General features: G+C 44.0%; 1 protein-coding gene across 1 annotated transcript in view; it reads left to right on the forward strand.

Annotated features, from left to right (window-relative positions):
• Positions 1-14,017, forward strand: part of LOC138762391 (uncharacterized) — a 307,807-nt gene that overhangs the window by 143,682 nt on the left and 150,108 nt on the right. The window contains exons 25-26 of the mRNA XM_069936157.1: positions 6,420-6,485; positions 8,104-8,160. Coding sequence (XP_069792258.1) covers positions 6,420-6,485; positions 8,104-8,160 — 123 coding nt within the window. The remainder of the gene's footprint in view (positions 1-6,419; positions 6,486-8,103; positions 8,161-14,017) is intronic.

The raw sequence follows: 14,017 nt of genomic DNA on the forward strand, positions 1-14,017 counted from the left end.
ACCCATATAGTTGACCATTCCATTAAACCTCTGTACATCTGTTTTGCATTGTGGCCTTGGCATGTTTCCAATGACAGACACCTTTCTGGGATCTGTTCTGATGCCCTCACTGCCAATAATATCTCCAAAAAATGTTAATTCTGTCACCTCGAGCTGGGACTTCTCTCTATTCACTTCAGGTTTGCTTTCCTTGTTGCTTCTAGCACTTTCCTCGGTCTTTCATCATGCTCCATTCTTGTGGTTCCCCATACTATGATGTATGTCATCCATTGAGGTATCAACTCTATCCAATGCTCCTAAACCATATGGATAATTTTGTGAATGGTAACCTTCAGAATCTGTATCTGCCAAATGGATTATTGAACATGCACAGTCTTTAACTTGCTTCATCCAATTTCAACTACCAAAATCCTGATGATGCATCTAACTTGCTGAAAAACTTTGCATTTGTAAACTTTGACATAATTTCTTCATGCATTGGAAGCTTAAAGTATTCTCTCTTTATTGCTCTGTTTAGATTTCTTGGATCCAGGCAAATTCTAAGCTTTCCATTCTTTTTATCCACAACAAGTGAACTCACCCATTCTATTGGCTCATCTATCTTCTGAATCACGCCCAATTCTGCCTTTAGTTGCCTTTTAAGCATAAGTGGAACTTTTCTGCATGGATGTATTATCGGTGGTACACGTTTATCCACTTTGTGTGTTATGTAAGGAAGCCTAGACCCTGAAATAGGAAATTGTACTCTTTCATGAGTTCATCATAGACTGTGTCTCCTTTGCTTACCACAACAAGGACCTTTTTTACCAGGTTCAGTTTCTCACAGGCTGTTACACCAAGTATGCCCTTTGCATCCTTTGGTACCACAATGAATGCTAGCATATGCTCTTTGTCCTTGTGTTTCACTTTGACCATGCATTCTCTTTGCACTGGTATATCAGTACCTGAATATCCTGTCACCTTCACTTTTGTTCCATACATCTTTTGTCTGGGTCTAATCTTCCGTATCCAATTTAAAGGAAATGTATATGTCATTCACTTTTAATTTCAACATCTAGTCTCTTTTTTTCTTTTTTGTTTTCAGTCACAACATCTAATAGAATTCCTCTATCTCTCTTTCATCTACTGAATGAACCTTGCTTTGTTGCATTTGGTTCCTACATCAACGGGCATAATGGTTGCTTTTGTTGCAAATATTGCATGTTTTACCATATGCTGGTAGGTGTGTATCACATCGACGACATGGCTTTCGATTGTCCCTTTCATTTTTGTTCACTGGCCATGCCTCTCTTTCCACTTTGGCTCTCTTGTTAAACGATTTATGTCCATTCTTGCTCACTGCATTCACGTTACAGCTCGTTTCATTGAACAGCTCTTTTGCCTGTTCTTTGCCTGTTCTTTGCCTGTTTGTGTAGCCCTAAAGAGTGCAATGACTTTTTTCAGGTCTAGATTTTGCTCTCTTAGCAGTCTTTCCCTTAGACTATTATCTGGAATACCACACACAAGTCTGTCTTCTATCAGCATGTCAGTCCATCCACCAAATTCACATGTTTTCCTTCTGTTTCTCAATTCAGTCACGCACGTACTGATCAAAACTTTCTTCTGTTTTCTGGACACGTGAAAAATCTGTGCCTCTCAAACGTCACGTTACGTTTAGGTATGCAGTATTCCTCAAACTGTTCCATTTTTTCCCAATTTTATTTTGTCTCCTTCAGCAGTAAATGTAAAGTTATTATACACCTCCAGGGCTTCACTTTATCACTTTTTCCGTCAGCATTGACTGCCGCTAAATACAATCCAAAACATTGTTTGAATCTGTTCCTATTTTCAGCCACATTACCTGTCAACTGAAATTTTGCTGGTGGTTGTAATCCTTCCATTTTTCACTTTGTGAGTTTCACTTCACTGATCAGTTGCTAACTTTAGATTTTTCTTTTTAAACTATTTCCTTTTAATTTCCTTCATCCCACTTCTGACATCGTTTGATCTTGCATTCGTATGTGTGAGTACTTAGACAATATATGGATGAAGGAAAAGATTCTTTACTTTAAAGTTGTTGTAAACAGCCACCATGAGGTTTTCAAGCCTCCATTACAGATCTCGCATACAGCAGTCTCTTCGTCTGTGTTAGCAGTCAAGTATAATCAAACATGAACTATGATCCTTAAGACATTGCAAGTAGCAATGCAAACATGATCACTATCATTGCATTCCCCACCCCAATACATCTGAAAATGCAGTCATATAAATTATACAAATACAAATACTGGTGGGACCAATGGCTCCTACACAAACCTAGGAAAACACCTAGGGAAAAAAAACAGCCAGTGTGACTAAATAACAAAAGGAAGAAAAAAGCAAAAAACAAGAAAGCACTAAAAACAAAACTTGAAGCAGACAATTATGTCCTATTTCATTAATCCCACTCATAAGATTCTTGAATCTTGCTGTATGCTGACTAATTGTTGTTTGAAATTTAGCCTACAATGGTGATGTCATCTACAAATTTGTAGATGGAATTAGAGCAGTACTTTGTCATGCAGTCATGAATGTATAAAGAGTATATTGCGTGATGAATATACAACCTTGGCAGGCACCTATTGATAAGGATTGTCAAGGCAGCATGGTTAGTGTAGCGGTTAGTACAATGCTATTACAATGTCAGGAGTGTGGGTATGACAACGGCTCTGTATACGCTTATCTTTGTGAGGTTTTTCAGTTGGTTGTTTTTCCAGACTCTTTTGTGTAGTCTTCCAAAGGCGCTATTTGCCTTGGCGAGTCTGTTGTCTATCTCATTGTCGATCCTTGCATCTGATGAAATGGTGCAGCCGAGATAGGTAAACTGGTTGACCGTTTTGAGTTTTGTGTGCCCGATGGAGATGTGGGGGGGCTGGTAGTCATGGTGGGGAGCTGGCTGATGGAGGACCTCAGTTTTCTTCAGGCTGACTTCCAGGCCAAACATTTTGGCAGTTTCCGCAAAGCAGGACGTCAAGCGCTGAAGAGCTGGCTCTGAATGGGCAACTAATGTTCGGCTCCGAATCATGGGTCCTCTACCGGCACCACCTACGGCTCCTAGAACGCTTCCACCAGCGTTGTCTCCGCTCCATCCTCAACATCCATTGGAGCGCTCACACCCCTAACGTCGAGGTACTCGAGATGGCAGAGGTCGACAGCATCGAGTCCACGCTGCTGAAGATCCAGCTGCGCTGGATGGGTCACGTCTCCAGAATGGAGGACCATCGCCTTCCCAAGATCGTATTATATGGCGAGCTCTCCACTGGCCACCGTGACAGAGGTGCACCAAAGAAAAGGTACAAGGACTGCCTAAAGAAATCTCTTGGTGCCTGCCACATTGACCACCGCCAGTGGGCTGATAACGCCTCAAACCGTGCATCTTGGCGCCTCACAGTTTGGCAGGCAGCAGCCTCCTTTGAAGAAGACCGCAGAGCCCACCTCACTGACAAAAGGCAAAGGAGGAAAAACCCAACACCCAACCCCAACCAACCAATTTTCCCTTGCAACCGCTGCAATCGTGTCTGCCTGTCCCGCATCGGACTGGTCAGCCACAAACGAGCCTGCAGCTGACGTGGACTTTTTACCCCCTCCATAAATCTTCGTCCGCGAAGCCAAGCCAAAGATTACAATGTCAGCAACCCAGGTTCTAATCCAACGCTATCTGTAAGGAGTTTGTACCTTGTCCCCATGTCTCCGTAGCTTTTTTCTGAGTGCTGCTGTTTCCTCCCATCCAAAAAAAAATGTCAGCGTTTGTCAGTTAATCAGTGTACTTGGGCAAGAAAGGCTCATGCACTGGAAGGGCTTGTTACTGTGCTGTATGTCTAAATTTTAGGGCAGCATAGTTAACAAAATGCTGTGACAACTCCAGCGACTGGGTTGGAATCAGGCACTGTTTGTATGATCCCCGAGTGTGATAGTACAGATCTATCACCAATGTATATAGTTACAGTATCTAGACTGTGTTTACAGCGATTGGCTGAGAGCTTAGCCACGCCTACTGTCTGGGCCTTAAAGGGTTGTGTCCCAAGCCAGGTCGGATCATTCCGGACTGGTTGGCCACCTGTGAAGAGCTCCTGTCTTTTGCTAATAAAAGCCTTGGTTTGGATCAACAAGTCTTTCGACGAGCTCTACATCGAGTCTGTTTGGATTTCCTCCAGGTACTCCAGGGAATGAAGGTCAATTTGGTGTAATTGGTGGCATGGGCTCGTGGGCTGGAATAGCCTGTATGTCTAAATTTTTAAAAAAATTAAATTTAAAATAGTGTTGGAATGGAAACTAGTTTGGTGGGTTCAAAGAACGATTCTGGACACAAGTTGAACACATGAAAGATCTTTATTGAAACACACATAAGGGAAATGCAACAAGGATAACACACATTAGGACTAGCAATCATACAACATAGTATAATCAGTCACATTGGACTTAATACTACCAAATCCTAGCAACTGCTTACACTCAGTACAACCCAGTCACATCAGACTTAACTCTACCAATACTAGCAACTGTATACAGACTTGTAACAACCAGGAATTACAATATGCTACCTGCCATTCCTTGTCTAATATGGGCACACTCCAGTATCTAAACACTAATGTACAATAGCCCCAATCCCTGTGTAGTGTACACCTTATCAACAATTCCTCCAGCATTGTCCACAACTTGGAGTGGAGCAGGATTCATCTCAGGACCAAAGACCAAAAAAGAAAGCTTTATAGTAAAGAAAGCTGGAGGATCTGAACCAGAAAATCACTGGGTGATTAAAGAGGCCAATGGTCAGGTGTGCACAAATGGGTGGATGGAGTCCAACCTTGATTAGCAGGTGCTGCAACTTCTGACTAGGTTCCAGATGGACAGGTCACATGACCCTCCACTGTTCACATTCCCATTAGATTCCAGGCAGAGAGGACACATGACCTTCCAAACTCCTTTCTGCTCTTGGATAAGGAGGTGGTGTCAAAAGCTTTTACAACTGTCGGCACTGTTGAAGGCTCTCCCTGCTGTAATTCACAGAAAATTCATCACCAAGGTTCCACATTAGAAATAGTCTGACAAAATAAATGCAGTGAGGAGCAGCAACCACTATAAATATATAGGAGCAGCAACCACTAGATTTCATTAGACTGCAAAAGGTAGTGGACACAGCTCAGTACATCTGTGATGCACTGTAGTGACAGTAATCAGACACAAGATTCGGAAGATTAAGCTATTTAAAGTCTCTGCTGTAGTTAGCTGCAACTCCGTGTGACTGACCTCGAGATGTGGCTTATAATCCCTGAGGATGATTGGCAGCTGGCTGGATGTGGCTTGGTCCATTCATGTTGGCTGATTGACAACCGGCTAGGTGTGGTCTGTCCTCCAGTGAGCTTCCTGCATGTACACAGGTCGCCCCCTGCAGTAGGCTAGTGGTGTATCACCACAACATCAGAAGGAAAACTCTTCTCACCATCGAGAAAATCTACATAGAATGCTGCCATTGGAGAGATGCACACCACCCAGGACATGCTCTGTTCTTGTTGCTGCCATCAGGAAAGAAGTTCAGGAACAGTTGCACCCCCTCCTCCGTGAGATACCAAAACAACAGACTCTGAATCAGAGTCTCATGTAAGGACTCTTACTTTGCACATTATTTATTACTGAATATTTTTCTATATTTGCAGCTTGTTTACATTTATTTATTTATTTACATTTCTCTCTTTAGTACAGTTTACAGAAGTGGGACTTCTGCCTGGCCTGCATATAAAAAAAAGAATCTCAGGGTTATCTGTGATGTCTCTTTTTTTTTTATACATTTCTTTATTTTGTATATGTATCTTCTTGAGCACAGTTTATAGTTACTGATGAGTAGAAATTCTGTTTGGCCTGCACAAAGAAAAGAATTCCAGGGTTGTATGTGATATCATGTATGTAGTTTGACAACAACTTTGAACTTTGATTAAAACTTTTCACCCTTGTCAGTTGAAAGGGGCTATGTAGAATCTTAATTTTTGCTGTTTGATGAAATTTTTTTTATATTTGCAAAAGGTGACAAACAAGCCATGATTTTAATCAGCAGATCTAATCTCAGTACTGCCTGGCAACAAGCAAGACTGCGTGTCATAAGGCTTCCTGTTAGGGTGGAGATGAGCAGGGCAAATAAAAAAAATTGTTTGGTTTTGGGCATGGTCACTTACAATTTGGAACCACAATCAACCAAATATCAGTTGTTATGCTGCAGTACACATGACATTTCAAAATAATTTTAATGCAAATGATAATGGGAGATTTTTTTAAATGGGCATCTGATCTGCATCTGAAGGCAAGTTGAATAATGCACTATAATTGTTGAAAAAAATGATAAACTGAACAAAAGTGAAGGAAGGTAGAATCACCTTATTTACACTAATGTTAATTATTTCCTATTAAAGATATTTTGGATGCAAAAAATTTTCATGGTCATGCAACAGAAGTTAGCACTTTTCAGAGACAACAAGGTATTTATAAAATAAGACTATAAGTGATTAATTTAGGATTCCCTTCTTTCTTGTCAATGGTACTGAATTCCATGGAATACTGCTAAGTATCCTTTATAATAAAAGGTGAATAAACATTACAGAGTATCCATAAACAGCTGGGGTTGGGGTAAGCTTTTCTTGAATGTCTCATGTTGCGTGTTAAGAAAAATTATAGTGCTTTTTAAAATTATTCTTTCAATATGGCATCAAAAGGGTAAAGGCTTTTTTTTTGCCTATAAAAGCTTCTTGTGGAATTGTTTTCAGGAACATGGGTGAAGGAGAGGCAGATGCAATTTAACACAGGCAAGTGCTGCGTGTGGCACTTTGATAGGTTAAACTAGGGCAAGACTAACACAGTGAATAGTAGACCCTTGGAGACCTTTATAGAATAGAGACTTAAGGGCACAAGCTCATAGTTCCATACAAGTAAGAACAGGTGGACAAGGTGATAAAGATGACAGATAGTTCGCTTTTCTTCATTAGTCTGGGCTTTGAGTACACGAGTAGGGACATCATGTTACAAATGTAAAAGACATTAGTGAGCCCATATTTGTTATTTCTGATCACCCAGCTGCAGGAAAGATAATAAGCTTGAAAATGTACAGAAAGATTCACAACAATATTACCTAACTGGCAGGTTTGAACTATAAGAGAGGCTGGATAGGTTGGAACTTCTCTACCTGGATCACAGGTGGCTGAGAGGGAACTATAGACAGGTTTATAAAATCATTAGAGGCAGAGTTAAGTTAAATACTCGCCTTAGTCCCTGCTTAGGGGAATCTAAAACTTGAGGGCTTAGATTTAAGATGAGAGGGAAAAGACTTAAAAGAGACTTGAGGAGGACCTTTTTCACACAGTGGGTATATGGAATGAACTGCCAGAGGAAGTAGTAGATGTCGATATGATTGTAATGTTCAAAAGGCAATAGACAGGCACATGAGCAGGAAAGGTTTAGAGCTGTGGTTTTCAAATTCTGCCCCCCCCCCCCCTCACCCCCCCCCCCAGCTCACATTGCCATAAGTGCTCTGTGATTGGTAAGGGATTGCTGAAGGTGGAATGTGAGTGGAAAGAAAAAGGTTTAAAAACCACTGATTTAATCATACCTAATTGACTCATTAAGTGCATGGTTTCATAACTCCAAAGGAAATAGGCCAATGACAATTTTTCTCAAGCAAAATATTTCAGTAACAATTGGGTCGAGAGCAGTAGTTCTCAATCTTCCCTTCCCACTCACAATTCACCTTAAGCAATCAGTCAAAGAGCACTTATGGCATAGGGATTGCATAAGGTGGAATGTGAGTTTAGGGAGGCAGTTTGAAAACCACTGGTTTAGAGGGACATTTGAAAATGGAATCAGCTTGGTTATTCAGCATGAACAAGTTGTGACGAAGGGCCGGTTTCCATGCTGTAAAACTCTGTGATTCGAATTTTATCTATATTCATTGTTTTTATACCTTAGTGGCAAATTTAAGATCAATCCCATTCTTTAGACAAAATAATTACAACTGTTAAATTGAATAAGAAAATGGAACAAGACTTAAAGTAGGAAAAATTATATTACTTTATTATTTCATGCCAAGTACATTATTTCTTCTAGCCATTTTGGATCCAGACGATATTTGCAGTGATGCAACTGAAAAAGCATTACAAAAAGGTACATATAAAATGTTGTTAAATAATTGGACATTAAGTATTTATTGTTGGTTTATTTGTATTTTTTCAGTTTTCATTAGTGTTTGGCAAAATTGCTTTCTCTCTGTTATTTTAATAAAGTTCACTCAAGGAATTAGGGTGGCCATAAATTTTATATATATATCTTTGGCTTGGCTTCGCGGACGAAGATTTATGGAGGAAGTAAAAGTCCACGTCAGCTGCAGGCTCGTTTGTGGCTGACAAGTCCGATGCGGGACAGGCAGACACGGTTGCAGCGGCTGCAGGGGAAAATTGGTTGGTTGGGGTTGGGTGTTGGGTTTTTCCTCCTTTGCCTTTTGTCAGTGAGGTGGGCTCTGCGGTCTTCTTCAAAGGAGGTTGCTGCCCGCCAAACTGTGAGGCGCCAAGATGCACGGTTTGAGGCGATATCAGCCCACTGGCGGTGGTCAATGTGGCAGGCACCAAGAGATTTCTTTAGGCAGTCCTTGTACCTCTTCTTTGGTGCACCTCTGTCACGGTGGCCAGTGGAGAGCTCGCCATATAACACGATCTTGGGAAGGCGATGGTCCTCCATTCTAGAGACATGACCCATCCAGCGCAGCTGGATCTTCAGCAGCGTGGACTCGATGCTGTCGACCTCTGCCATCTCGAGTACTTCGACGTTAGGGATGAAAGCGCTCCAATGGATGTTGAGGATGGAGCGGAGACAACGCTGGTGGAAGCGTTCTAGGAGCCGGAGGAGATGCCGGTAGAGGACCCATGATTCGGAGCCGAACAGGAGTGTGGGTATGACAACGGCTCTGTATACGCTTATCTTTGTGAGGTTTTTCAGTTGGTTGTTTTTCCAGACTCTTTTGTGTAGTCTTCCAAAGGCACTATTTGCCTTGGCGAGTCTGTTGTCTATCTCATTTTCGATCCTTGCATCTGATGAAATGGTGCAGCCGAGATAGGTAAACTGGTTGACCGTTTTGAGTTTTGTGTGCCCGATGGAGATGTGGGGGGGCTGGTAGTCATGGTGGGGAGCTGGCTGATGGAGGACCTCAGTTTTCTTCAGGCTGACTTCCAGGCCAAACATTTTGGCAGTTTCCGCAAAGCAGGACGTCAAGCGCTGAAGAGCTGGCTCTGAATGGGCAACTAAAGCGGCATCGTCTGCAAAGAGTAGTTCACGGACAAGTTTCTCTTGTGTCTTGGTGTGAGCTTGCAGGCGCCTCAGATTGAAGAGACTGCCATCCGTGCGGTACCGGATGTAAACAGCGTCTTCATTGTTGGGGTCTTTCATGGCTTGGTTCAGCATCATGCTGAAGAAGATTGAAAAGAGGGTTGGTGCGAGAACACAGCCTTGCTTCACGCCATTGTTAATGGAGAAGGGTTCAGAGACCTCATTGCTGTATCATTGCTGTATATATATATATATATATATATAAGAAACCTGCATAGGAGAAGGCCACTCCGATATAAAACCTACGACCCAAGGACCTCGCTGCCACGTCCCAGCTTGCTTGGCCACGGCACACGAACCATGGGTGTAAAGGGTGGGGCCAGTACTGCGCACACTGCACTCCACCTAAAAGCTCCTTTGCGCAGGCCCGAGGACAGGTCCACGTCCTCCCCCTCCACGTCCTCCCCCTCCACGTCCTCCCCCTCCACGTCCTCCCCCTCCACGTCCTCCCCCTCCACGTCCTCCCCCTCCACGTCCTCCCCCTCCACGTCATCCCCCTCAAAAGATGCTCACAAACTCAAGCTAGCATGCTGGAACATCAGAACCATGCTAGACAAGGCTGACAGCCACCGACCTGAATGTCGGTCTGCCCTCATCGCACATGAACTCCTCAGACTTGACATCGACATAGCCGCTCTCAGTGAAGTCCGCCTGGCAGATGTAGGCAGCCTCCAAGAACGCGGCGCGGGCTACACACTCCACTGGTCTGGCAAGCCTTCGGATGAATGACGCCTATCTGGTGAAGGCTTCATGGTCAAGAGCTTCATTGCCTCCAAACTCGAAAACCTTCCGACAGGCCTCTCGGACCGAATCATGTCCATGCGACTCCCCCTTCAAAACAAGCGTCGCATCACCCTCATCAGTGTCTATGCTCCAACCCTCCAGGCGGAACCAGCAGAAAAGGACAAGTTCTACACCGACCTGCGCAACCTCATCCAACGCACCCCTACAGCCGACAAGATTGTCATCCTGGGCGACTTCAACGCTAGTGTCGGCAAAGACTCAGAAACCTGGCCAGGAATCCTGGGTAAGCATGGCGTCGGCAAGTGCAACGACAATGGGCGCCTCCTGTTGGAGCTCTGCGCAGAACAGCGGCTTGTCATTACAAACACCCTTTTTCAGCAGAGGGACAGCCTTAAGACCACCTGGATGCATCCCCGATCCAAACACTGGCACCTCCTGGACTACATCCTGGTGCGAGAAAATGACAAACGAGATGTGCTCCACACCAGGGTCATGCCTAGCGCGGAATGCCACACTGACCACCGGCTGGTTCGCTGCAAGCTCAACCTTCACTTCAAGCCAAAGCCCAGGAACAGTAAAGCCCCCAGAAAGAGGTTCAATGTTGGAAACCTGCAGTCAGACGAAGCGAGAGGAGACTTCCAGGCAAACCTCAAAGCAAAGCTCGACGATGCAACCCGCCTCACGGACCCGTCCCCTGAAACCCTCTGGGATCAGTTGAAGACTACCATACTGCAATCCACTGAAGAGGTACTGGGCTTCTCCTCCAGGAAAAACAAGGAGTGGTTTGACGAAAACAGCCAGGAAATCCAGGAGCTGCTGGCAAAGAAGCGAGCTGCCCACCAGGCTCACCTTACAAAGCCGTCCTGTCCAGAGAAGAAACAAGCCTTCCATTGCGCATGCAGCCATCTTCAGCGCAAACTCCGGGAAATCCAAAATGAGTGGTGGACTAGCCTCGCCAAACGAACCCAGCTCAGCGCGGACATTGGCGACTTCAGGGGTTTCTACGAGGCTCTAAAGGCTGTGTACGGCCCCTCACCCCAAGTCCAAAGCCCGCTGCGCAGCTCAGATGGCAAAGTCCTCCTCAGCGACAAGATCTCCATCCTCAACCGATGGTCAGAACGCTTCCAATCTCTTTTCAGTGCCAACCGCTCAGTCCAAGATTCCACCCTGCTCTAGCTCCCTCAACAGCCCCTAAGGCTAGAGCTGGATGAGGTCCTCACCCTGGATGAGACATATAAGGCAATCGAACAACTGAAAAGTGGCAAAGCAGCAGGTATGGATGGAATCCCCCCAGAGGTCTGGAAGGCTGGCGGCAAAACTCTGCATGCCAAACTGCATGAGTTTTTCAAGCTTTGTTGGGACCAAGGAAAACTGCCTCAGGATCTTCGTGATGCCACCATCATCACCCTGTACAAAAACAAAGGCGAGAAATCAGACTGCTCAAACTACAGGGGAATCACGTTGCTCTCCATTGCAGGCAAAATCTTCGCTAGGATTCTACTAAATAGAATAATACCTAGTGTCGCCGAGAATATTCTCCCAGAATCACAGTGCAGCTTTCGCGCAAACAGAGGAACTACTGACATGGTTTTTGCCCTCAGACAGCTCCAAGAAAAGTGCAGAGAACAAAACAAAGGACTCTACATCACCTTTGTTGACCTCACCAAAGCCTTCGACACCGTGAGCAGGAAAGGGCTTTGGCAAATACTAGAGCGCATCGGATGTCCCCCAAAGTTCCTCAACATGATTATCCAACTGCACGAAAACCAACAAGGTCGGGTCAGATACAGCAATGAGCTCTCTGAACCCTTCTCCATTAACAATGGCGTGAAGCAAGGCTGTGTTCTCGCACCAACCCTCTTTTCAATCTTCTTCAGCATGATGCTGAACCAAGCCATGAAAGACCCCAACAATGAAGACGCTGTTTACATCCGGTACCGCACGGATGGCAGTCTCTTCAATCTGAGGCGCCTGCAAGCTCACACCAAGACACAAGAGAAACTTGTCCGTGAACTACTCTTTGCAGACGATGCCGCTTTAGTTGCCCATTCAGAGCCAGCTCTTCAGCGCTTGACGTCCTGCTTTGCGGAAACTGCCAAAATGTTTGGCCTGGAAGTCAGCCTGAAGAAAACTGAGGTCCTCCATCAGCCAGCTCCCCACCATGACTACCAGCCCCCCCACATCTCCATCGGGCACACAAAACTCAAAACGGTCAACCAGTTTACCTATCTCGGCTGCACCATTTCATCAGATGCAAGGATCGAAAATGAGATAGACAACAGACTCGCCAAGGCAAATAGTGCCTTTGGAAGACTACACAAAAGAGTCTGGAAAAACAACCAACTGAAAAACCTCACAAAGATAAGCGTATACAGAGCCGTTGTCATACCCACACTCCTGTTCGGCTCCGAATCATGGGTCCTCTACCGGCATCTCCTACGGCTCCTAGAACGCTTCCACCAGCGTTGTCTCCGCTCCATCCTCAACATCCATTGGAGCGCTTTCATCCCTAACGTCGAAGTACTCGAGATGGCAGAGGTCGACAGCATCGAGTCCACGCTGCTGAAGATCCAGCTGCGCTGGATGGGTCATGTCTCTAGAATGGAGGACCATCGCCTTCCCAAGATCGTGTTATATGGCGAGCTCTCCACTGGCCACCGTGACAGAGGTGCACCAAAGAAGAGGTACAAGGACTGCCTAAAGAAATCTCTTGGTGCCTGCCACATTGACCACCGCCAGTGGGCTGATATCGCCTCAAACCGTGCATCTTGGCGCCTCACAGTTTGGCGGGCAGCAACCTCCTTTGAAGAAGACCGCAGAGCCCACCTCACTGACAAAAGGCAAAGGAGGAAAAACCCAACACCCAACCCCAACCAACCAATTTTCCCTTGCAACCGCTGCAATCGTGTCTGCCTGTCCCGCATCGGACTTGTCAGCCACAAACGAGCCTGCAGCTGACGTGGACTTTTTACCCCCTCCATAAATCTTCGTCCGCGAAGCCAAGCCAAAGAAAGAATATTATATATATATATATATATATAATATATATATATGATATATATATATATGATATATATATATATAATATATATTATATATATATATGATATATATATATAATATATATTATATATATATATGATATATATATATATATAATATATATTATATATATATATATATAAACACAATGCATATGCATTTGTTGTTTTTGCAATACAGTTTAAATTATATGGTAACCTATGATCATGTCCTCCTCCTCAGACACATAGTTATGGAATTAGTGCCATCCTTTGCAGCACAAGTTTCTATTGCCAATTTGCCATTGTTGCTGGAGTTCCAAATTGGTCTTCAACTATTACATGTTCAAATTTCTCTCAGTTCAATCCAGAATCCTCAAACTTCAGACTTCAGTTATTTATTTGACAAAATAATAATGATCTTTCTTACAATTACATACACCTTTTATTATACCCAGTAGCGATTGCACTTAAATCAATATTTTATCATGCTTGTGCCACTGGCCAGTGCCTACTCAAAAAAAAATTGGAATTGATCAGTATGCATATTTTGAAATCCATTAAGAGACTTAAGGAATGAAAATAAAAATTCCTAATGATTTGCATTCTCAGCTGGCACAGATTTTAATCAATAATAAAACAATATTCCAGTTTTTAACAGTGCTTCTGCATTATTTAAAAACTTGGTTGCAAGAGGGACAGGACTGGCAGCTCAATGTTCTGGGCTTCTGTTGCTTTAGGCATGATAGAACGGGAGGATGAAAGGGAGAGGAGTGGTATTGCTGTGCTCAAGCAGGACAGACTAGAGGGCTCATCTACTGATGCTATGTAGGTGGATCTGAGGAACAGGAAAGGTATGACCAAATTCATGGGGTTGC

Source organism: Narcine bancroftii, chromosome 4, assembly GCF_036971445.1.
Source record: "Narcine bancroftii isolate sNarBan1 chromosome 4, sNarBan1.hap1, whole genome shotgun sequence".
Classification (NCBI taxonomy): Eukaryota; Metazoa; Chordata; class Chondrichthyes; order Torpediniformes; family Narcinidae; genus Narcine; species Narcine bancroftii.